Source organism: Scardinius erythrophthalmus, assembly GCF_964197995.2.
Source record: "Scardinius erythrophthalmus genome assembly, chromosome: 19".
Classification (NCBI taxonomy): domain Eukaryota; kingdom Metazoa; phylum Chordata; class Actinopteri; order Cypriniformes; family Leuciscidae; genus Scardinius; species Scardinius erythrophthalmus.
In genome coordinates this window covers 26,183,172-26,205,421 of record NC_138239.1, presented here as the reverse complement: position 1 = coordinate 26,205,421, position 22,250 = coordinate 26,183,172, and the positions used below count along the sequence as shown (strand labels likewise).

At 40.4% G+C, this 22,250-nt stretch overlaps 2 protein-coding genes across 4 annotated transcripts in view; one reads left to right on the top strand and one right to left on the bottom strand.

Moving 5' to 3' along the window:
- The window catches only part of mapkbp1 (mitogen-activated protein kinase binding protein 1), a 59,929-nt gene extending 52,635 nt beyond the window's left edge, over nucleotides 1–7,294 (top strand). Inside the window, exons 22-30 of the mRNA XM_081347181.1 lie at nucleotides 381–608; nucleotides 1,015–1,139; nucleotides 1,538–1,677; nucleotides 1,780–1,965; nucleotides 2,064–2,139; nucleotides 2,257–2,546; nucleotides 3,494–4,369; nucleotides 5,706–5,791; nucleotides 5,919–7,294. Of these exons, the coding sequence (XP_081203307.1) occupies nucleotides 381–608; nucleotides 1,015–1,139; nucleotides 1,538–1,677; nucleotides 1,780–1,965; nucleotides 2,064–2,139; nucleotides 2,257–2,546; nucleotides 3,494–4,369; nucleotides 5,706–5,791; nucleotides 5,919–6,173 (2,262 nt within the window). The 3' untranslated portion in view covers nucleotides 6,174–7,294. The remainder of the gene's footprint in view (nucleotides 1–380; nucleotides 609–1,014; nucleotides 1,140–1,537; nucleotides 1,678–1,779; nucleotides 1,966–2,063; nucleotides 2,140–2,256; nucleotides 2,547–3,493; nucleotides 4,370–5,705; nucleotides 5,792–5,918) is intronic.
- A 1,660-nt stretch (nucleotides 7,295–8,954) lies between these two features.
- jmjd7 (jumonji domain containing 7) lies at nucleotides 8,955–22,245 on the bottom strand. 3 transcript variants are annotated; one of them, XM_081347191.1, is made up of 9 exons: nucleotides 22,208–22,245; nucleotides 21,983–22,049; nucleotides 21,060–21,213; nucleotides 20,710–20,963; nucleotides 20,550–20,606; nucleotides 19,919–20,014; nucleotides 19,724–19,800; nucleotides 19,419–19,578; nucleotides 8,955–10,232 (listed from the first exon to the last, which is right to left on the bottom strand). In XM_081347191.1, the coding sequence occupies exons 2-9, from the start codon at nucleotides 22,029–22,031 to the stop codon at nucleotides 10,144–10,146; spliced, it is 936 nt and encodes a 311-aa protein (XP_081203317.1). In that variant the 5' UTR covers nucleotides 22,032–22,049; nucleotides 22,208–22,245; the 3' UTR covers nucleotides 8,955–10,143. The 3 variants fall into 3 exon arrangements, with proteins under 3 accessions (XP_081203317.1, XP_081203318.1, XP_081203319.1); XM_081347193.1 differs by lacking the exon at nucleotides 22,208–22,245 and adding an exon at nucleotides 18,312–18,373 and having other exon boundaries at nucleotides 10,140–10,232; nucleotides 19,415–19,578; nucleotides 21,983–22,190; XM_081347192.1 differs by lacking the exon at nucleotides 22,208–22,245 and having other exon boundaries at nucleotides 21,983–22,190.
- Between the last annotated feature and the right edge of the window lie 5 nt (nucleotides 22,246–22,250).

Genomic DNA, 22,250 nt, shown 5'->3' with positions numbered 1-22,250 from the left:
TAAGCACAACAGTTATTGTACGGTGCTTCGCAGTGGTCTAAAAGTTAAATGGTGAATTTCGAAGTGATCTCTTCTTGTAAACTCAGATATGTGGATTTGGACGGCATTTCAATTACCACACGACCTTGCTGTTTGTCAAAAACAGTAGGTAATTCGACCGGGGATTTGAATGTGGGTGGTGTGAGAAAAACACTGACATTCTGGATTTGGACAGCAATAAAATCACCAACTGGCCCCTGTAAATGCTGAAAATACCTTACATCCCCATGAGAAACAATTACCATCCAAATAGGGCTTATGACAATTTCACATAATTTTAACTTTGATTCTCTCATTTCTTCTACATGCTGCTCTTTAACACAGCTCTTCTCTCTTCTCAGCAATCCAGCAGTTGTGAACTTGAGGGTTCAGGTCCACGGCCAAGGCGGCGCTGGTCCAGGCGAATGGGCAGTATGGATCTGAAGGTGAAGTCCATGCTGGACCTGAGGCAGCTAGAGTCTTTTGCCTTGCCTCTCTTCCCCAGCAAAACCCATGTTCATAAAGAACCTCCACCGCTTAGGAACCAGGAACTGGGCAGCACCGTCAGTCTTCAGACCATAGCTGCATGGGTGAGATACAGAATCCTTCAAAGAATAGCTATAGATTTATATGAAAATAAGCAAAACATACGTATACACTTGTATTTTTGTATCTAATGTGATATAATGTCCAATATAGTCTCACAGAGCCAGACTTGGGCATAAATCTGTTCCACTTTTAGAAACAGTTAACTTTTTGCATGAAATTTATAAAATTGACAAATTTATAAAAAAAAACAGCATTCACCAAAGTAGAATCTCATTAGAATGATGCTGTAGTCTCTGCGACAGGTTGTAGTGACAACACAAAAGACATGAGTTAAATGAGAATCAAAAAGCTCTGAAATCAATGCCATAAAATGTTTATTTGTGTGCTTCTCAATGCAGACCTGTTTGTCTGTTCTGTACCATTTTGACTTGTGCATATTCTCTGTAGGTACCTGAAGAGAATGGACCAGAAGAAAAAACACGTCCTCGTTACATTCAGCTGTCTCCTCAAACTCCAGAGACAGAGGTCCTGTATCCTGAGGGATGTGAAGATCAAATCAGTCTGGCAGGCAGGTCAGTTAAAAAAAAAAAAACTTCTTCTTAAACCAACTTATTTTTATGAGTCAGTGTTTAATCCACACAAAAATGGAAATTCTGTCATTTACTCACCACTATGTAGTCCCAAACCTGACTTTCTTTCTCCTGCGGAACACAAAAGATGATATTTTTAAGAATGCTTGGAACAAAAACATTGGTGCCCGTTTCTCAAAAGATCTTTTTTTTTTAATGTACCACAGAAGAAGGAAAGTCATGCATTTTCAAACAACATGAGGGTGAATAACTGATGATGGAATGTCCATGTTTGGCTGGATTATTCCTTGTATTGTGCAGTTCAAATACGATGATCTAAAACACCCAGCTGAGATGATCCTCAAATGTCTGTCCGCTCCCTTCTCTTTGTTTGCACATAGTGAGTATCAGGTGAAAAAGTTGCCCCATGTAGTGAGATGTGCTAAAGCGAACTCTTGTCCTGAGAAGCAGAGTCCAGACAGTGCCTGCTCTATGGATTATTCCAGCAGTCGTCTCTCTAGCCCCGAGCACCCTGGAGAAGGTAGAGAAAACTAAACTAGAAGACATTCATTTTGTTAAAGCAATAGATGCAATGGGTCCTTGATGAGATAAAGGATTGTGTATTTCTATGTGTTCGCTGTAGACTCTGAGCCGACTGAGCCACTGAGTGTAGATGGAAACTCATCAGAACTGGATATGGAAGATCTTGATGAGGAAGAGGAGGATAGTTTGAGAAAGAATGAGGTTCAGACTCCTGTACCTCAGACCCCAGACCAGGAGGCCTTTCTAAAGAAGCATTTTGCAAACCTGTCGGACCTCAACAAACCTGGTAGGGTGTTAGTCATGTTCACAATTTTCTTAACAAAATTGTCTTTATTGTAAGTATGAGCTCTCATACTTTATTTTATTTTTATTTATTTTTGGCAGCAAGTCCAACCAGACTAAGTCCAAATATCTCTGACAGCATGTCATCAAAGTTCCTTTCTCAGAACTCATCTAGCAGGTAAGACAGTCAACCTGTGAACAAATCCCTTCCAACTCTGACTTCTATTTCAAATGACATTTGGACTTCTGAGAAGAAAAACATGACTTTGCTCTTCCATTTTTATTTTTTTACTAGAACTGCATTCTCATTCCCCATAAACAAAAGCACTGACAGTAAAACCACCAGTGGAGTGGTGCGGCCCCTTATCTCAGAGGTACGGCCCCTCATGGAGAATAAGAGTCCAGGCAAACAGCAGGAATCCCAGGGCTCTGAGAGGACAACAGGTCAGCGTTTAATCCAAAAGAAACGCACACCTGTCATGGACTCCCGCAGACTGATCAGCCCCGTTGCTAAAGCTGCCGCAAGTTACAACAGTTCTGCGGGCATGAGGAAAGCTCAATCTATCCACAACATCTCCTCAGAGGGTAAAGCATCCATGAACTTGCGCTACAGAATACAGGATTTTGTTTTATATTAGTTGCTCCAGGGAGTCCCTGTATAGATGTACTGAACGTTGTTTTGTATAATGCTCACTAAAAAAAGTGGTTAAAGATAACCTAGTTGGGTGATTCATGGGTTAGTAGCATAAGAGTATGCACAAAAAAAGAAAAATATTTTAAAAGGAAGGAAAAATCTAGTTTGAAAATGTCCAGGTCTTAGAAATACATTTTTTGTATTTAGGTTGGTTTCAAGAAAAGTTTCGGTTTACTTGATGGTGTAGCCATTAACTAAAAAAGTTATATCTTAAGTGATATTTTCCTTACAACTTATAAGTGCACATGTCTTAATAATTATTTCCGAAATAGGTTTTTAAATGTATTTTTGAACAGATTATTATATAGCACAAAAAATGAGTACTAATATTCATACTACCATTGTGACCTTGAGAAGTGTGTGTAACCCTAAAAGCTGGAAAATACTGCAAGACTTTTGCTTAGATATGTGCCCTTATTTGCAGCCTGGTGGAGTCAACACTTCTGCAGATTTTGCCCAGTTGACAGATTTTGCAGAAAATCTCAAAGTGTATGATGGGCATTATTTTGAGCCGATTTTAGAGCACACATTGTTTTCATTTGTCATGCGTCTTCTAGCCGGGTATTGAATAATCCTCAGTGGTTTAGTGTATGATGCTCAGTTTTTCTCTGTTACTATTTAAAAAGTCAGCAAGTGTATGCTGACTAGTGTCTTAAAATCTGTTAAAGTCTTAAAGTCGTGTAGTGTTTTCCAGCCTTAAGTTGTTCCAGGGGCATTTTCTTTGTAGTAAAAGTTATCTGCTATAATGTTTCAGTAGAAGTGTCTGCTAAAATGAAGAATAATTTGGAGATTTTTCTTTTCTCAAATTAATCAACTGTTCCCTCCCTCTTCTGATCAGCTGACATTTTCCAGATATCCAGTCGTCCTTCTAAGGAAGTCCACCCACAGCCTCAGACCTCTGAAAGACCACGGCGTTCTCTTCCCACCGTCCCACCCACCAGCCCCACCACTACCCTGTCCAGGGACATCACTACGCCTACGAAGTCCAAATCCCGTTCCTATATGAGTCCTACCACTAGCTCTATGGCCAAGATTTCCCGCTCTGTTTCAATGGGTGACAACTTGAATGTGGTGGAACTAGGAGAAGACACAGGATCTTCAGACCAACGCAGGAGCTCAGGTTCTGAATGTTCAAACCCTCGGAGCTCCTCCCAGAGCAAGCCCACCACTCCTGTTACCCATGTGTCTTCCTTTAATACTTTGGCATCCCCTTTTCCAGGCCCCTACACGCCCCATGCAGCAGTTATACCCACATTGAGTGCTGGCCCAACTGGAAGCTCTTCCTCTAAAGGTCTCCAGGTCAAACTGACCGGCAGTTCTCGACCCCTGCTCCATATAGACATTCCCAATCCTCTTCCAGATAAACTCTCATTATCTTCCCTCTCACCAAGCAGCAAGAGCCCCAATCTTGTACAAAAGGAAAAGGATTCCTTGAGTAGAACCCCAACAACTCCTCCTTCACTTCCTGGAGCAGTTCACTTGCCCAACAGCATCGTACAGCCGGTCACAGCTGTTGGTTTGAGCCCATCTGAAACCCCAGACCAGATTGAGCTCAGTATGGTACTTATTCCCAGCCAGACCACAAACTTAACGGAAGCTGAACTTCACTTACACACAGAGCCAAAAGAAGAGGATATCCCTGAGGCTGAGTGCTCTCCCATGAGTCAGTGCAGCACAAGTCTTCTACAGTCTTCCTCAGGAGCTCAAGACTCAGGTTTGCTGGGACATCAGTCTTCCCTCATTCCATCTTCCATTCTGCTACGACTTGGGCTGTCTAAACACATGTTTACCAAAGGGCTCTGGCCTCGCTCATCCTCCACCTCCTCCATCACTTCTTTCATCTCCTCTTCACCCTCTCCATCCTATCCATCCATTAATCATTACCACCTGCAGGGTGAGGCATGCCCTTACTAACACTTGCTGTAACATCCACCCTCTAAACCAGTGGTACTCAACCAGTTTATGGGCCAAGTTTACACATTAAGGCCCGGTCTCACAGACAGGGCTTGGATTAAGCCAGGATTAGGCCTTGGTTCAATTAGGACATTTAAGTAGCTTTTAGAAAAAACATGCTTTAGAAAAAAAACATTACTTATGTGCATTTTAAGATGTGTCATTTCAAGTTGCTTTCAGTTAAAACAGCTCAAACATTACTTTTAGTCTGGGACTAGGTTTAAGCCTTGTCTGTGAAACCGGGGGGTATTTTACTTGCTAAAACATTCTTCATTAAACCAAAGACATGGATGATCCTCAAAGCATCAACTGTAATTCATAGTGTAAAGGTTTTTGAACATACCACACTTAACATGCATGCACGCAATAAGCTTTGTTGGAACAACATTACGACCAACTAAATATTGCCCTCAGATTTTATATTTATAGCAAGGAACAACATACCTATCAACTGATTATTGTCCTGATTTTAGGGTACTTTTCTGCAGAGTTAAGCTCTATTAAACCTGCCTGGAAGATTCTAGTGATCTTGAAGACTTTGATTAGCCGTTTCAGGTGCATTTAATTAGGGCTAGACCTAAATTCTTCTGGAAAGTGGCCCTCCAGGAGCAGGATTGGACATCCCTGAGTTAGGTCAAGGGTGTCCAATCCTTCTCCTGGAGGTCTACCTTCCTTTAGTGTTTAGCTACAACCCTAGTTAAATATACCAGAACCCGTTAAAGGTCTTTGAAATTAAGGTTGGGATTGGAGTTAAACTGAAAGTGACCCTCCTAGAGCAAGATTGGACCTGGAACAATATTCCTACCAACCAATCATTAACCTCTGATCTTTAAAGTCCTGAAACAATTGTCTTAAGATCATCATCAATTGTTTCCCTCCAGTTTTAGTAAGGGTCAGGGTTGTTGTTGTTCCAGGAAAATCAAATAATGTTAATCCATGCCATACTTCTGTAAATCACTTTGTGCTGAGTACCACTTCTCTAAGTCATTTTCAGTGCTTTATACTTACTCAGTTTCACTCTTTTGTATGCTCAATTTTGTTGCAAAGCTCATTTTAAGACTCGCTATGACTTACAGAGTTCGGTTTCTCTTTTGCAGACACATCTCTCAGTGTGGATTCTTGTAGGCTGGTTGCCAATGAATTGCAGAGCAGTTTTAAAAGAGCCTCCTACCTCTACAAAATGGTAGGTTATCATTAGGTCGCATTCACATGTAATTGTAGAGTAGGCTGCACTTCAGCCCACACGTCTGCCTAAAATGTTTTGTGCGGCTGACTTGACTCTAACTTTGCATATGTGTGCGCTTCTGTAGCTAAGCAACTCCACCAACTCCAGTGAGGAGCAGCAGGAAATGACACATGTGCTGGCCGAAGCATTTCAGGCAATGAGAGATGAGCTGAATTGCCTGCCACCATGCACTCCTTCGAGACAGCCTAGCACTTGCACAGTGCCCATGCTGGCTAACAGTAATGCAACACTGGGTGACGACAGGACGCTAGCCCTTCTAGAGCAGTACTCCAAATTGCTGCTCAGTGCTGTAGAGAAGAGGATGGACAACAAAATTTGACTACTCTGTGTGCTGTGGCTGCAACAGGATACCAAGCCATGAAGACTGCTCAGCAGACTGTTTTAGATAGTGAGGAGCTTTTAATAAAGAGATTGAGATGAAATGCCACTATCCTACCTCCCTATTTAGCATGCTACTATGGCAGCAACACACTCCTGATTTTTCTCACCTCTTTGTGCCCTGCTACTAAAAATGTATCCGGATATTTTAGCCATGGTAACTTTTGAAAGACCTACATGTAATCAAGGAGAGTAATTGATTACATGGTTTGTTGACTGCATGGTACAGTAATTTGGTCACTGTCTTAAAGACAAATTAGCAGTTTTATATGGATACAATATTCTGTATATAACTGAAACAGTTACAGAGAAAATTAACTGTTGTTGTTCAGAGGAATCTCTGGCAAGCATTATGTATTTGAACATTGTATTTGATATTTTAAAAACAATTCTCAATGCAGGGACTGGTATCCCTGGAAGTCTTAGCAATGGAGATTTGTCACCCTTTTACCTTTTATTATGGAATGATTTTTATAATGTATTTTGTGTTTGTGCTGATACTCTAAAGTTGAATTGGGACATTGGGACATCATATTTATTCTCATGTGATAGGTCAATGAGTCGCACAGAGACTCTTCAATGTGTGTTTGTTGTACAGTGTCAATGTCCTGATACCCAGCAGGGTCAGTTGGGTGCCAGAGGAAAAATTTGGGTAAATTTGAAGGATGATTTTGTATTATTTGCAGGACTTTTTTGTACTTGAAGGGTCACTTTCTCATGGATACGGGTGCCTTAATCTTGACCAGCAATTTGTTTTAAGGAACAAATCCGGCATTTGTAATTCAAGCAGGTTATATATCAAAATGATCAGTGATATTTGTATGTTGTCCACCCCTAATTGCAAATATTAACAGAAACAAAACTGCCATAAAAGCACTGAACTGAATTGACCATTCTGGTGACACTGATGGAGATGCAATAGCCAAGTAGATAGAAAAAGCTTCTTGAACTTGTGTGCACAAATTATGAGAAAGGTTTTGAAAATATCCTTGTCCTGAAACGAAATGCATTTTTACATATTGCTTTCTGGTGATGACTTCTTAAAGGTATTTTTTATTGTCATGTGATGTGCTCTCATTTCCCCAAGAGATAAACAAAACAGTCACTCTGTAATCCATGATCCTTTGCTAACTAGGTTGAGGTGTTGCCTCTCTGACCTCTGCTAGAAACAATTCTTCTTTTCCATTATACTGATTGTACATTAGGGCACTTTTTTGTTATTAAGCTTATGGCTCTTTTCCACCGAGCGGTACAGTGTACAGTATGATTCGGGATGGTAAACCCTGATCCGGCTTGAGTTTCCACCGCCAACAGTACCCTTACTTGATAGGCGTTGTGTATGCTGTAAAGTAGTGATCGACGTCATCTCGCACGTAGAAGAAAGCGACACAGTAAACAACAATGGTGGATATACAGCAGATCTTGTTCTTGCTTCTCACATTTTGTTGAAACGGTATTGTGTTTCAACTGTATATTAAAAAATGGCGCCTCTTGTGTTGTCATTCCCCTTAGCAAGCGACAATTCTCTGTCAACTAATAAACGTTTTGCAGGGAGTCTAGCTCCAACCTTTAGGTACCGGATTACTGTGCTAAGGTTCGGTATTTTGGTACCATTCCCAACTTCTGACAATCAAAACGTAAAAAAATGCATACCGCAGGGCTGCCAACTCTCACGCATTGAGCGTGAGACACACGCAATTGACACTTTTCACACGCTCTCACGCCACACATCCATTTTCTCACGCACAGAAAAATTGCGGAGCAAAGGGGTACTTTTAATATTAAACTAATTCTCAGCTCTTAGATTCCGTCAATTTTATTACGAAATTCAGACAAAAATAGGTTTGCCGCTTGTAAATGTGACGTGACAGATCGCTGAGCACCTCAGTCAGTTCAAGTGCACGTGAACCGATCATCTGTTACTTTTTTATTTAAAGATGCAGTACAACTTACCGAAAGTATACATAATATCGACCAATTAGTGTTTTTCAACCACGGAAAGAGGTCAATATAACAGCAGGAGAACAATGTCACGTAACGTTACATTCACCTCACGAAAGCCATTTAATGACCATAGCATGTTAACTGAATAGAAAAAATAGCTAGAGATATTTTGCTGAGCACCATATTACATATTTATTATATATTTACTTATGTCATTAAATAATTGTTATTATAACAAAAACTGCATTATATTTAATTTAATTTGTTATTTTTAACCTTTAATAATACCAGATTGGGCCCTCTATGTTTACAGCATTAGGTGAGATTATTTTTTTTAAATAAAATTTAAAATAAACATGTATCCAATTTAGTCCATATTGAATCAAAATCGGAATCAAATCACAAGAATGGAATTGAAATCTTGAAATTTTTGTCAAGCAATAATAAAAACTGTATCCTACCAGTATCCTACCCCCCCCCCCCCCCCCAACACACACACACACACACACACACACACACACAAAATCTCACTCCAAGCTAAACTCAAAAGTTGGCAGCCCTGATACCGTACCGCTCGGTGGAAACAAGCCATTCATTCAAATGAAGGCATTGTAATGTTAAGTGTACTGTAACTTCTATAGATGGACCTGCACATATTTTATTGTGTCCAGCTTTTCTACTGATACAAATCGCACCAAAGCTAGGTGCACACTGTACGATTTTGGGGTTCTAAAAAATGTAATGTATGATAAAGTAGCATGACATGCTCTTTGTGAATGAAATGTCAGAATGTGACACGATTAATAATGTAAACACCCAGCCAATGCCATTAGTCGTGACCAAAGATGCATATCATACAGCATGATATAAGATACAGGTGATGTCACAGTCACCATTGCCTTTTATCCAGGATTTTACTGGTGTCATTTTGTACAGTCTGACAAAAAAACTAAAACAAAATTGCACAGTGTACACCCAGCTTGAGTCAACACTGCAACTAGTTCAGTACAGCTACAACTTTCCTGGTGTCTGAGATGCATAAATTCTATTTATTGACTTGTTGCTTAGTTCCACCTCTGTCACATTCTTTTGAGGATTGTGGGTACAAATGTATTAACAACAAAAGAGGCATATTGTGCAATTACAACAATGCAAATTTTTACTCATAGTAGCCAAAAAAACTGATATACACCCTATTTCACCAATGGCAGATTGCACTGACAGTCTTGTAGTAAAATAGATTTATTAAGACCCATTTGGTATGCAACAAATGCTCTCATTTGCTATCTCATAAAAAGTGCTGTGGCTTTAAGAGAGAGTAAAAATGCATGAGATAAAAATGATATATAACATATAGGGCTTCAGTGATGTAGCAGAAGTGAAAACCGTATAGTAGGACTGCATCAGTAACAAAAGCACTATGTGAGAATCAGCATGAATACACTACATATGCATGAAGAACAGCAGAATTTAGGGTTGGCTTGCTCCCTGAACTAGAATGCATGGTTGTACGCTTGACCTGCTCCTCATGAATAATCATGCAAACCATCAGCTTTCAGCGCTATCTCTGTGGTGACTAGCTCTGCTTTCATGTAACGTATGGCCAATTGATCAAGACGTAGTTTAGGATTACAGATGGACCCATAGTTTCTAAGAAACTTGTTTCTTTTTGGAAACTTGTGACTTTGTCTTACCTTTTGCTCCAAACCGAAGTCAAGTGTTTCTATTCTCAGTGTTTATACAGTCTATCATCTGAAATCTCTTTCTCAGAGAAGTCAAACAAATAAAACTGTATTTATTACATGGTAAACTGCATTGTTTATTGCAATATTTATTCCATATCACTAAAACACTAAAAAAAATCATGAAGTCTTTGAATCTTCACATGTAAAGCCACCAGTTGTTGATAATCAAATATATTAACCTAATCTTCACCTTTGAACAGGATATATTATGTGATAACAGTCTCATAGTGATCCCACAGCGTTTGTCAGGGACTCCACCAGCTGGAAGTAATTGTACTTGATATCAAATTCCATGTCATACCAGAAATTCACTGCCAAGACAAAAAGAACATGTTAAACATCATTATTAATCATGATTATTTACATTACTGACCATAAGAGCACAGAACAGAATGTGCAAGGAGGGATGCATCAAAGTTTTGGCTAATGAAAATAGTTTTGGAGGGCCAAAATCAGTGACCGAAAAAGACATTTAATCAGTGCTTCTCCGATGGGATGTTTCGACTGTATTTATGCATCTATTTTATACAAACAACGTGGATAAGCTACAGCAGTCCATGACGTCGCAAGCAGAGCACCTGCGAAAACTTTTGTCTTTTGGAGCCGTTTGTTTTGAGCACATGGACAAAAAATGTCAGGTGGAAGCAAGAGTTTTCAGCAGTGTGTGTTCCTCTGTGTAGACGTTTCCTTACACCTGTTGACTAGGGTTGGGCATCGTTTGAATTTTAACGATTCCGATTCTTATCGATTCTAATTTTGATTCCAATAAGGTAAAAAAAAGTATATAATTCACATTTATTCTAAGTCTAATTGCAAAACATTTCATTGTAGCTGAATACAATGAACAAAAATCAACAGGCTAAAGAACACTTACACAAGGAACTTTATCCTATGTAGTAAAAATACCATTGCAAAAACATCATAGCAAAAACAACAAGCCTAACTAATATAAATATCAAGCATTATTAAAGACAAGTAAACATTCAGTAAATAAAAAATATCAAATAAACTAATTAAAAGCAATTACACAAATAAATACAACTGAACAAAGACACGATTGAAATAAACTGTTTTAAGGTACAAAATTTAATTTTCAGGTACAAAAACTATAATCAAATGTTAAATAACACTGCACTATATAAATAACATAAACACAAATATACACTGAACAAAATTATAAACGCAACACTTTCGTTTTTGCCTATTTCTCTCAAATATTGTTCACAAATCTGTCTAAATCCGTGTTAGTGAGCACTTCTCCTTTGCCAAGATAATCCATCCACCTCACAGGTGTGGCATATCTAGATGCTGATTAGCCAGCATGATTATTGCACAGGTGTGCCATAGGCTGGCCACAATAAAAGGCCACTCTAAAATGTGCCGTTTTACTGTATTGGGGGTCCGGGGGGGTCTGAAAACCAGTCAGTATCTGGTGTGACCATCATTTGCCTCACACAGTGCAACACATCTCCTTTGCATAAAGTTGATCAGGTTGTTGATCGTGGCCTGTGGAATGTTGGTTTACTCCTCTTCTATGGCTGTGCGAAGTTGCTGGATATTGGAAGGACCTGGAACACGCTGTTGTATACGCCGATCCAGAGCATCCCAAACACGCTCAATGGGTGACATGTCCGGTGAGTATGCTGGCCATGCAAGAACTGGGATGTTTTCAGCTTCCAGAAATTGTGTACAGATCCTTGCAACATGGGGCCGTGCATTATCATGCTGCAACATGAGATGATGGTCGTGGATGAATGGCACAATAATGGGCCTCAGGATCTCATCACGGTATCTCTGTGCATTCAAAATGCCATCAATAAAATGCACCTGTGTTCGTTGTCCATAACAAACGCCTGCCATAACCACACCGCCACCATAGGCCACTCAATCCACAACGTTGACATCAGCAAACCGCTCATCCACACAACGCCATACACGCTGTCTGCCATCTGCCCTGTACAGTGAAAACCGGGATTCATCCATGAAGAGAACACCTCTCCAAAGTGCCAGACGCCATTGAATATGAGCATTTGCCCACTCAGGTCGGTTACGATGACGAACTGCAGTCAGGTCGAGACCCCGAAGTGGATGACAAGCATGCAGATGAGCTTCCCTGAGACAATTTCTGACAGTTTGTACAGAAATTCTTTGTTTATGCAAACCAATTGTTGCAGCAGCTGTCCAGGTGGCTGGTCTCAGACGATCTTGAAGGTGAAGATGCTGGATGTGGAGGTCCTGGGCTGTTGTGGTTGCAAGTGGTCTGCGGTTGTGAGGCCGGTTGGATGTACTGTCAAATTCTCTGAAATGCCTTTGGAGACGGCTTATGGTAGAGAAATGAACGTTCAATTCAAGGGCAACAGCTCTGGTGGATATTCCTTCAGTCAGCATGCCAACTGCACGCTCCCTCAAAACTTCTGTGACGACATCTGTGGCATTGTGCTGTGTGATAAATCTGCACATTTTAGAGTGGCCAGCCTAAGGCACACCTGTGCAATAATCATGCTGTCTAATCAGCATCTTGATATGCCACACCTGTGAGGTGGATGGATTATCTAGGCAAAGGAGAAGTGCTCACTAACACAGATTTAGACAGATTTGTGAACAATATTTGAGAGAAATAGGCCTTTTGTGTACTTAGTCTTAGATCTTTGAGTTCAGCTCATTAGAAATGGGGGCAAAAACAAAAGTGTTCCGTTTATAATTTTGTTCAGTGTATTTACAAAAGTTATTCAGTCAGGAGTGAATAGCGAGTGAATTTTCTCTTTATCTTTTGTTTGATTAACGTTTTTATAGAAACAACAGCAGGAATATTAGGCTGCTGTCCCTTTAAGAGCTGCACGGATCCAATATATGGTTATGCGTTTTCTTTGTCAACTGTTTACGTTAACTAAAGACACAACCAACTGTTTAGAGAATATTTTGACATTTCTGTGTATTTGTCCATTCAAGTGCAAAAAGACACAGAAGAGAACTCAGTTCAGTATTGCGCATTATTCAGTATGAGAGGCGGCTTTCTGTGTGCATGTTTTGTATTGGTGTGCAGCACAAAAAAACTAGTCTTCTTGCACTTGAATGGTTTAAAATGACATTAAAATCACTTTTTCTGTGATGAGCCAGATGTGTTCACTGTAACAAGTTTGTGGTAAGGAAACTCCGATTGTGATTGTCTAATCAACCCTGCAGATGCTGAGGCAGTGCAGCGGCTACACTCATAGTGTTGAGCTGGCCGAGGAATCGGGGAAGCATTAACTATTTCCCGATCTCCTCAGGATAGGTCAAGCAATCTGCTTGATTTAGTGCATTCTGATGGTTCTTATGATTAGCCATAAAGCATCTTGCTGGCATCATCCGGTTCTGAATTACTGAATGTGGTTGGAGGACCGTGCAATGATGTCTCAATTGAGTCTAGTTCTCCCACCAGCCCCGCATACGGGGAATTGCTGGATGTTTTGGCCCGTGCAATGCACAGGATGAGTTTGTCCTGGTCGCATGAGAAATTGGAAGTTGCTCGTAGTCATTTAGCACATAGTCTTTCCCTGTGAACCTACCAACTTCTCCCTGATCTTCACACTGATGTGAAGTCATGGAAGAAACCATACTCGGCTTGCGTTTTTCCCTTCCAACATTTGAGTTATTAAAATGTGGAGGGATTGGGTGAGCACAGGTATGTGAAGATGCCTCCTGTGGAGGAACCACTAATGGGTTATCTCTGAGGATGAGGCATCTTCATTCAAGGCTCCAGCTTTGCGTTTGAAGCTGTGGCAAACCCCCTCGTGGCTCATAGGCAAGGCGTATGCCAGGCGGGTGGTGCTTTGCACACCATGGCAGTGTTGAAGGCATACCAGGCCGACCTGCTTAAGGACTTGGACCAGGGACATGGTTTGTCTCCTAAGGCAGTAGCGGAACTGTGCCATAACACAGACCCGGCTCTCTGGGCCACCAAGCAGACTGTTGCGGCCACTGGCCGTTCTATGGTGGCTGTGGTGGTGATGGAGACACCCCAATGGTTAAATTTTAAATTAAGGAGAAATACGAGTATTTCCTCCTGGATGCCCCAACCTCACCTTCTGGTCTCTTTGGCATCTCCATTGAGACGGTGGTGGAGAGATTCAAGGAGATTTCAAGGAGATGTATCCCCTGTAAGGTTGAGTCCAGACCCTCTGCCTCCTTTAAGCCTACTGACCCATCTCCAAGAGGTTCTTGGAGACAGGAGCAGAAGACTAGTGTGGCTGCTCGTGCCCTCCACCTTTGAATAGTAGGGGCAGAAGTGCCTCGCAGCTAAAAAGAGGAGGCAGGACCTAAAGGAGGTCATTACTAGGAAGTGCTCTGAGAGAACAGCTGATCACTAATTCAATGTTATCCTCCCTCCCCCTCCCACAATTCATCTAAGCAGGATTTGAAGCTAACCGATTAATGTATTGATCGCAGTTAGATTTAATTTGCCTTGATTATGTACTGGCTCAGTATGGTGAGTAGTTGTGGAAATCCTTATGGCCCTCACCTTTTAGTTGGGGGTTACTGTTACCAGAAGATTGTTAGTCTCCTGCCAGTACGTGTAGCACCTGTCACTAATAGAGACTGAGCAGTGAAAGGGGATATAGCATGAATCCTACCATCTAAAGATATTGTTTGATGCAAACATTCTTTTGGCCAATTAGTGGCATGTCTGGGGTCATTGGCCTCCTTTTTTTGGCCTGGTAGAAGGACAAATTACATAAATGGACAATAACTCCCTGTTGTCACCTGGGCTAAATATGCTGCTCAGACTCTGGGACAACAGTTTATTGGGTTGAGCGCAGCCTCTCGGAGGATGCTTCCCTGCTAACAGGATGCTACTGTAATGCTAAAGGATTATTTATTCACATTCAAAACATGAATTGAGTGGTACCTATGCCGCTCAATTATACCCCTATTCTATACCCCTTTATAATGGGTTTCTAATGGGGTACAGGTGCCTTAAGTGTTGTTTCAAGGGGTTGAAGACTGGAACCATATGTTTATCAGTCTCTCTCACCATTCCCTAAACAAATACTGTGGGGTTAGCTCCCCTTGACAAGGATGCATGGGTATAGCCTTTTCCTACCCAATGCTCAGAGCCTCCTATGGTTTCAACCTAGGTAATGAGAGCATGGGACAATAGCGAGTTGGTCCCTGCTTTTACATGACTCTTTGAAGGTGGTAGACTGTAATGCTGGTCTACAGAGAGATCATTTTGCAGGCTCCCTTTAAAGACTGCTCTAAGTTTCTATAGGATGGAGCAAGGAGGTTGGGATCAGAGGATCATTTCCGCCTCTTTATCACTTCTCTAGAGAAAGTGTGTTGCTATCCTTGAATGGAGGTGATTAATTAAAGTAGGGATGAGCTGTCCTCCTTTTTGGGAGTTTTTAAGTAGGATTCAAGCTCTCCGGAGGCACCCTTGGGTAGGAGCCAAGGTGTAAGTGTTTTTGGGCATACTTAATGCCCTGCTTTCATCTCTCTCTACGGCTAACGTACTGAATGGGCATCCCGGTTAGGAAAAGCAAGATGAATGGGACATAGGGACCTTATAACTTCCTATGTGTTGTTTATCTCCCTCCCCATCTAAAAATTTCTGGGTCTTGAAGTAGGGGTATTGCTCTCTTTTGGACGGATGCTCTATGTGAGTCTAATCACTAGATATTGTGGATCTTAAGTACATTACTGTGGCTATAGGCAGAATATGAGCTGCTCTCCACCAATAACATCTTTAAGTAGGACCTAAGCTCTCCTGCAGCTCCTGTAGGGTCAAGGCCTGGACGATGAGAGTTACTGGACACCCTGTGTTCTGCCCTGCTTTCATCTCCCTCCCTTTGACATAAGAGTGTGGATTTAGGCTTTCCCCTCAAATAGCAGCAGTTATATAGCCTTGCTTGTCCTTTGTAAAGACAAGTTGCCTGAATATCCACTTTGGTAGAGAAGGGTAATGGAAAACCATAGCTGCTTTTCACTGTCGGGCCCAACCGTTCTCTTTGCTTAACCATTCCATTCCATGCCGATCTGGCCCAGCCCAATGTGGATACGGTGGGGCTAATAATGGAGCTCTTTGAAATGGAATACAAATGTGTTAGCCATTGTCTTGGTAACACAAGAGTTTACAGATGATATGAGATAAATATGTTTATGTTTAAATCCATGTTTTGGAGGATGATCAGATATTTATTTAAATTGTATTATTAACATTTAGCAAGCTACAGAGAAACTGGTAGCCAGGCAACAGACATGTGCCCAATCCTGAGTTGCATTCTACCAGCACGGTTCCAGCCTGAATTCCAGTGAAGGTGGTAAGGTTACTAAGGTTTCAGGTCTTTGCAGGCTCCCTTTACAAAAGCTGCTCAATTACGCATTAGGGGTAGAGCAAGGTGTACGAGATTATTATGGATACTTATGATACTCCCAGTACTTGTCTACCTCCTTCCCCAGATCATTGCTTTTTGAATTGGGTTTTGAAGTAGTGATATTGCTTTAAGTAGGGCCCGAGCTTCCTTGGGGTCAGGAGTCTGGGAAATAACATTACTGGGCACAAGGTTAAAGAATGTTACCTTTGTTTCTCTCCTTCCTTTGATTAGAGGGCTCCCTAGAGTAGCCTGGTGGCCTTCCTTCTTGTTAGGGCAGCACTTTAAAGTGCTGTGGTATTAGCATTCCAGGTCAGATTTTCATCAATGTGGACTCCCAGGAATTGCAAGTCTGAAACCCTCTCCACACAGTCTACGCTGATGAGAAAAGGCTGAATGGCTGTTTTATTCTTCCTGTAGTCAATGATCAGATTTTTGGATTTGGTGGTTTTGAGGACCAAGTTATTGTCTATACACCACACAGACAGCCGCTCCAACTTGTCCCGATATGCAGACTCATCACCCTTCGAGATGCATCCCATAACAGTGATGTCATCATCAAACTTGATGATTCTATTGCTGGAGTGTGCTGGGATGCAGTCGAGAGTATATATAGGGTATAGAGTAGGAGGCTCAGCACACATCCCTGAGGGGAACCAGTCTGAGGGCTGAGGAGATATAGGGGCCTACTCTGACCCTCTGGAAGCAATCTGACAAGAAGTCCTTTATCCAGAGGCAGATGGATAGTCATAAAGAGATAATCATTTAGGCTGCTAACGGTAGGCTTTTTTTTTTCTGTGGGACTAAAAATGAGGACTTCGGACAGGGAAGAATGGTGGACTGGGATAAGGACTGGTTAAAGATCTTAGCAAAGACCCCCCGCCAGCTGGTCAGAACAGTCCTTCAGAATCCGTCCAATGAAGCCATCGGGAGCTGCAGCCTTCCTCTGATTCACAGCCCTCAGTGTGCGCTTGACCTCTTGCTCCTCCACAATGAAGGTGTGGCTACTGTGATCTGGTGGATATAATGTGGTGAAAGTCTGGACTTCTCTTGTCATCCAGTGCTTCTGGTTGGGATAGACCCTGATATGCCTGTACCCAGTGTCAATATCCATTTAATACTTAATGTAGCCCAGGACAGCCGCAGTGTACTTCTCGAGGTCTTGGTTTTCAAAAACATCCCAGTTTGTACTTCCAAAACAATCATGTAGGCGATGAAAGGCATCTTCAGGCCATGTTTTAACAATCCTAGATGTAACAGAACATTAGGAGCATGGGCAAGTGCTCAGACTGGCCCAAGTGTGATAGTGGTTAAGCCTTGTAGACCTGTTTGACATTGGAGTAGAACCTGTACAGTATATTTGCACCTCTAGCAGCACACTTAATGTGCTGGTGGAATTTAGGGAGCACTGCTTTCAATTCTGCATGATTTAAGTCTATAATTAAGTCTATAATGTGTACAGCCTCGGGATACCTGCTCTGTTGGCTGCTAATGGCATCATATAAACATCCCAGGGCCGAGCATTAGCATCAGGTGGAATATACACTGCGCTTATCATGACCACAGCACAGTAAACTCCCGAGGAAAATATATGGGCCTGCATTTAACAGTCACATACTTCAGGTCTAAGGAGCTGTGACTGTCTAGTCTTATGGTGCGTTCACACCGGACGCGAATAGCGCGTCAGGCGCGAGTGATTTCAATGTTAAGTCAATGCAAAATTCCTGCGCCGCTGTTCTGCTCTCTAGAGCAAACACAGAGTGGTGACTCTCTCGATAAATGATCGATCAACATCAGACATCTTGTAAAAAGATGGCCGCCAACGGGTTTCGAAACTTTCGCCTCTGATGCGCGTGACGCGCGTAAATTTCGCTTCAAACTTTTGTTTTTACAATGGACACAAAGTGGTCAAGCGTATAACTAGACGCGGTAGGCGCGAATTTGACGCGCTATTCACGTCCGGTGTGAACGCACAGTTAGTGTTAGTACACCAGCTGTTGTTAACATACACGCACAACCCCCTCCGCCCTTTGCCCTTACCGGATTCCCTGGTCCTGTCATAGCGATGTACTGTAACGCCCTGCTAGCTCGATAGCCATGTCCTGAATAAATGAATGAAGCCAGGTCTCTGTGATTTGCAAAATGCAGATGTCCTTAACGATTATATTCATTGCTACCTGTAGTTTCAGTTTATCCATTTTGTTAGTTAGGGATCTAGTGCTGATTAGAAAAATACTATGAAGCGGTGGCTTATATGTGGCTTGTATGGCTTCATAGTAATTTTCTAACAAATGCTAGATCACCTTTTGAGCATGCATCAGGTATGCATCAGGTTTGCCTGAACGTCTCCTTCAGACAAAAGAGTTATGTATTTTGCAGGCGCCCTCTTTACTCGCGGGTGTTCTGCTTGTGACGTTATTGGACTGCCGTTGGTCAATAAGATTGCCATGTTTGGTACAAGTATTCAAACACCAGTGACACTGAGGGCGCCCCCATAGCGTAGAGATGTTTTCTATAGATGCTTGAACAAAACTTGTCATCCAATAATCACAGAAAGCTTTTTGCTTTACTACTTTTAATATGAAGCAAAGTTTTAACTTTAAAATTCTGTCGATTTATTACAAAATTCAAACAATATATGTATTTTTGGCGTTCTTTAATACGGCGTGACAGATCGCTGAAGCACCTCAGTTCAAGCGGCATGTGAACCGATCATCTTTTCCTTTTAAATACTAGTTAAGGCACCAAATAAATGAATGAACATCAGAGGGAATGTTGAAAGATACAGTACAACTTACTGAAATGAACCCTGTCTCAAGTAATCGCTCAATCAGTGTTTCAAGCAGGGGAAGATGTCAATAAAACAGTTTGTACAAACTGGAGTAGAAACACTTATATTATTAAAAAGTTTATATAAATCTGCCTTATGTTTAACTGTTTTACTGTTTTCATGTTTTAGCTATATGAGTGTTGATTATTGAATAAGTTTGTTTAATTAATTGATAATTCATTTATTCCTTATTTTCGGTTTTCGGCCAAATGCATCTTAAATTTTCAGTTTCGGACCAGAATTTTCATTTCTGTGCATCCCTGCAAGTTAGCAAGTTAGTTATTGTTAGCAATCTTGTTGGAGGTCACATCACCAACCCGCTATGCAGCCGTGAGACTGCCGCACATGGTGGAACCACAGGGAGGGCAGGTACAACATCTCTCCAGCTTTCACAGTGCAGTGCAGAGGTTTAGCCAACCTATAGGAGGGATATCGCTCATAATCTGGGTTCAGGGGGTCAAGAGGGATCCAGGGAACCTGAAAGAGATATACAAGATATGGAAATATATTGAGAAAATTATAATTTATTTATAAATTTGATCACATTTATTCATCACATTCATAATTATAAAGTTAATAGAAAAATGTATTTTAATAGTTTAATTTGAATAAACTTAAACACTTTGCTTGAATCTTCCTCATCCACAATTTCAAACATGCCATCTTCTTTCTGTCTGTATGTCGCTGACTGGTAGAGCTCTATGAGGAGGAAATAAAACAATGCCAATAGACAGAGCCATGAGGCCATTTCCTAAAGCATTTAATGTTAAGCTAAGCAAGCAAAATAAAAGATTAGGATAGAGAAACAACTCCTTACCATATGGTATGAAAGGTCTATCAGTCGGAGGAAGTAAAATAAATTCTTTTTGTCCAGAGATCACACAGTATAGATTCTCATAATGATCTTTATGCACTACAGATACAACAAAACTGTGTTCACTCACAAAAATGGGTACATAAATAAGCAGTGGTTTCTCAACCTTTTTGACTCCAAGGTTACTGTGCACAACAATATTCAAAGGCTCTCCAAGATTCCAGAAGTTTTAAGGTTCCTGCTCTTTTTAAACAATGAGTTTGCATGACATTTTTGTCATTTGTTATTTTCTGGATATGGATTAAAAATAAGAATGTTTAAAAATATTTTTTACTCACAATTTCTACACGATATAATATTTGAATGCTTATTATTAAAATGCTTATGGCATTTTAAGATCTTATTAATTTACATGAGTTTTCTAGGTCTTGAAAACACTTTTAAAATGAGGCTAAACTTACTCATCTAATTTTTAAAACTGTGGAAATTTTAATGCTTGTTTGTCTTATTTTAAACAATTTAAATTATTTCATCTTGAGGCCCCTTTAGAATGTTGCTGAGGCCTCTTGGTTGAGAACCACTGGTTTAAAGTTTACAATATTTGATGTTTATGAACAAGTGAAGACAAACTCACTTGATGTAACAGCGCTTTCCTCCCCAAGCCAGAAATTTACAGCATCAGGCTTTTTTCCTGGAAAAAAAATTTCAGAATCCACATTACACATTATTTTGCCATTCTCCAACCAACCAACCATTCTCCAGGTAGAAACTGAATGTAAAATGTGTGGACAAACCAAGTGCTTCACTCATCCAGGGAATGTGAGTCTTTACGTCTCCCGTCAGCTCTGGTAACTCCTCAGTCAGATTTGAGCATTGCTTCTGAACATAAAACACACCACTGCCCTTCACCTTCCCCTCTACGATATCCAGCAGAGAGGTGAAGGTCATCTGACGTTCCTCTGGCATCACAAAGCGATTCCCGTTTATGGCATCTGCGTATCCGTTTGGAGTGACGGCCACACTGATGACTTTGGAACCCACTTTCTCTCTGCACAAATATGACATAGTTTCATAGAAACATTTTCAGGGCATTGGGTTTACAAGTTAGAAGTCTCTGGCTGATCTGATCATCTGATTGGCTCACCTGAGATAAGTGGGGTTCCATTTAGACAAAGCTGGCCAATCACTGAAGGCGTTGCGAATGATGCAGGGCTTATTGGGTCCAATCCAGTCCCGATAAAACTGAAGTGAAGAGAGGGGCCCATCTAGGTATGGCACTGCATCATTAAGATAAAGCTCTAAGGATGAGAAGACATAACCATATCACACTGATATACAAGTCATAACAAGGCTTTCAACAAAAAAATTATTACTTATGTTTTGGAGTATTCTGGGTTAAAATCTAATTTGCAGTGCAAGGTGGTCTGTGGAAAAGTTTAGAGAAAAGCAGTATTTATTTATTTTAAAAATAAATGATTAAAAATAAGATTAAACTTAGTAAATAAATAAGTTGAGTGAATTAAATGAAATATGACTTAAATAAATAATACATTTGATTAAAGTGTATTTTTTTATTTTGGATAAAAAGTACAGTACATGAATAAAATACATCTTAGAGTAAGTAAGCAACTTACAGAGAGTAAAAAACATGATGTAATGAAGGCTAATAGAAACTAAATTGTTTACACATTTATAATATGTTCATAGTATTAATTGGGTCTTTATAAATAAAAATAATAGCTATCTTTTAGCTAGATGTCGAATTAGCTAGATTTTGCGAATCATCATATTTTGGGGGTCTGTGGCATCTAAAAGATTGATAAACCCTGTGTTTAAAGATATATTTTGGTGCAACAAATATTTGTGTATATATTCTGTAAAAGGATACTGTGTAGATTTTCTATTGCATGTAAATTATATATCTAATATCGGCATATGATTATATGGTTATATATGGTTGTTTATATATATATATATATATATATATATATATATATATATATATATATATATATATATATATAAAATAATTATGTTCAGATGCCAATAGACAGCCAATGAACTCACCCCGAGCTTCTTTAGGAAAATCCCTCAAGCATTCTTTAACTGCATCCATAACCCTATCCACATGTTTCTATGGAATCAATATTTTGACTGTTTGACTTGTCCGTCAGCTTAAAATACACATAATATACTTTCTTTTCATGCATGCCAAGGTACCTATACACGAAAAACTATACATTTAACCATTAATAGTTTGAAATGATTTGTGACAGCTCATGCACAACTCACGTTGTTAAAATGATATAATTTGTCTTCCGCTCATGCGCGTAAG

Excerpts from the sequence above, each read along its gene's own strand:
- jmjd7 (XM_081347191.1), bottom strand. The coding sequence starts at position 22,031 with ATGGATGCAGTTAAAGAATGCTTGAGGGATTTTCCTAAAGAAGCTCGG. Across the intron at positions 21,214-21,982 it reads TTTTCCTAAAGAAGCTCGGG|AGCTTTATCTTAATGATGCA; the intron begins GTGAGTTCATTG and ends TCTCATCCTTAG. Across the intron at positions 19,579-19,723 it reads ATGAGGAAGATTCAAGCAAA|GTTCCCTGGATCCCTCTTGA; the intron begins GTGTTTAAGTTT and ends TATCTCTTTCAG.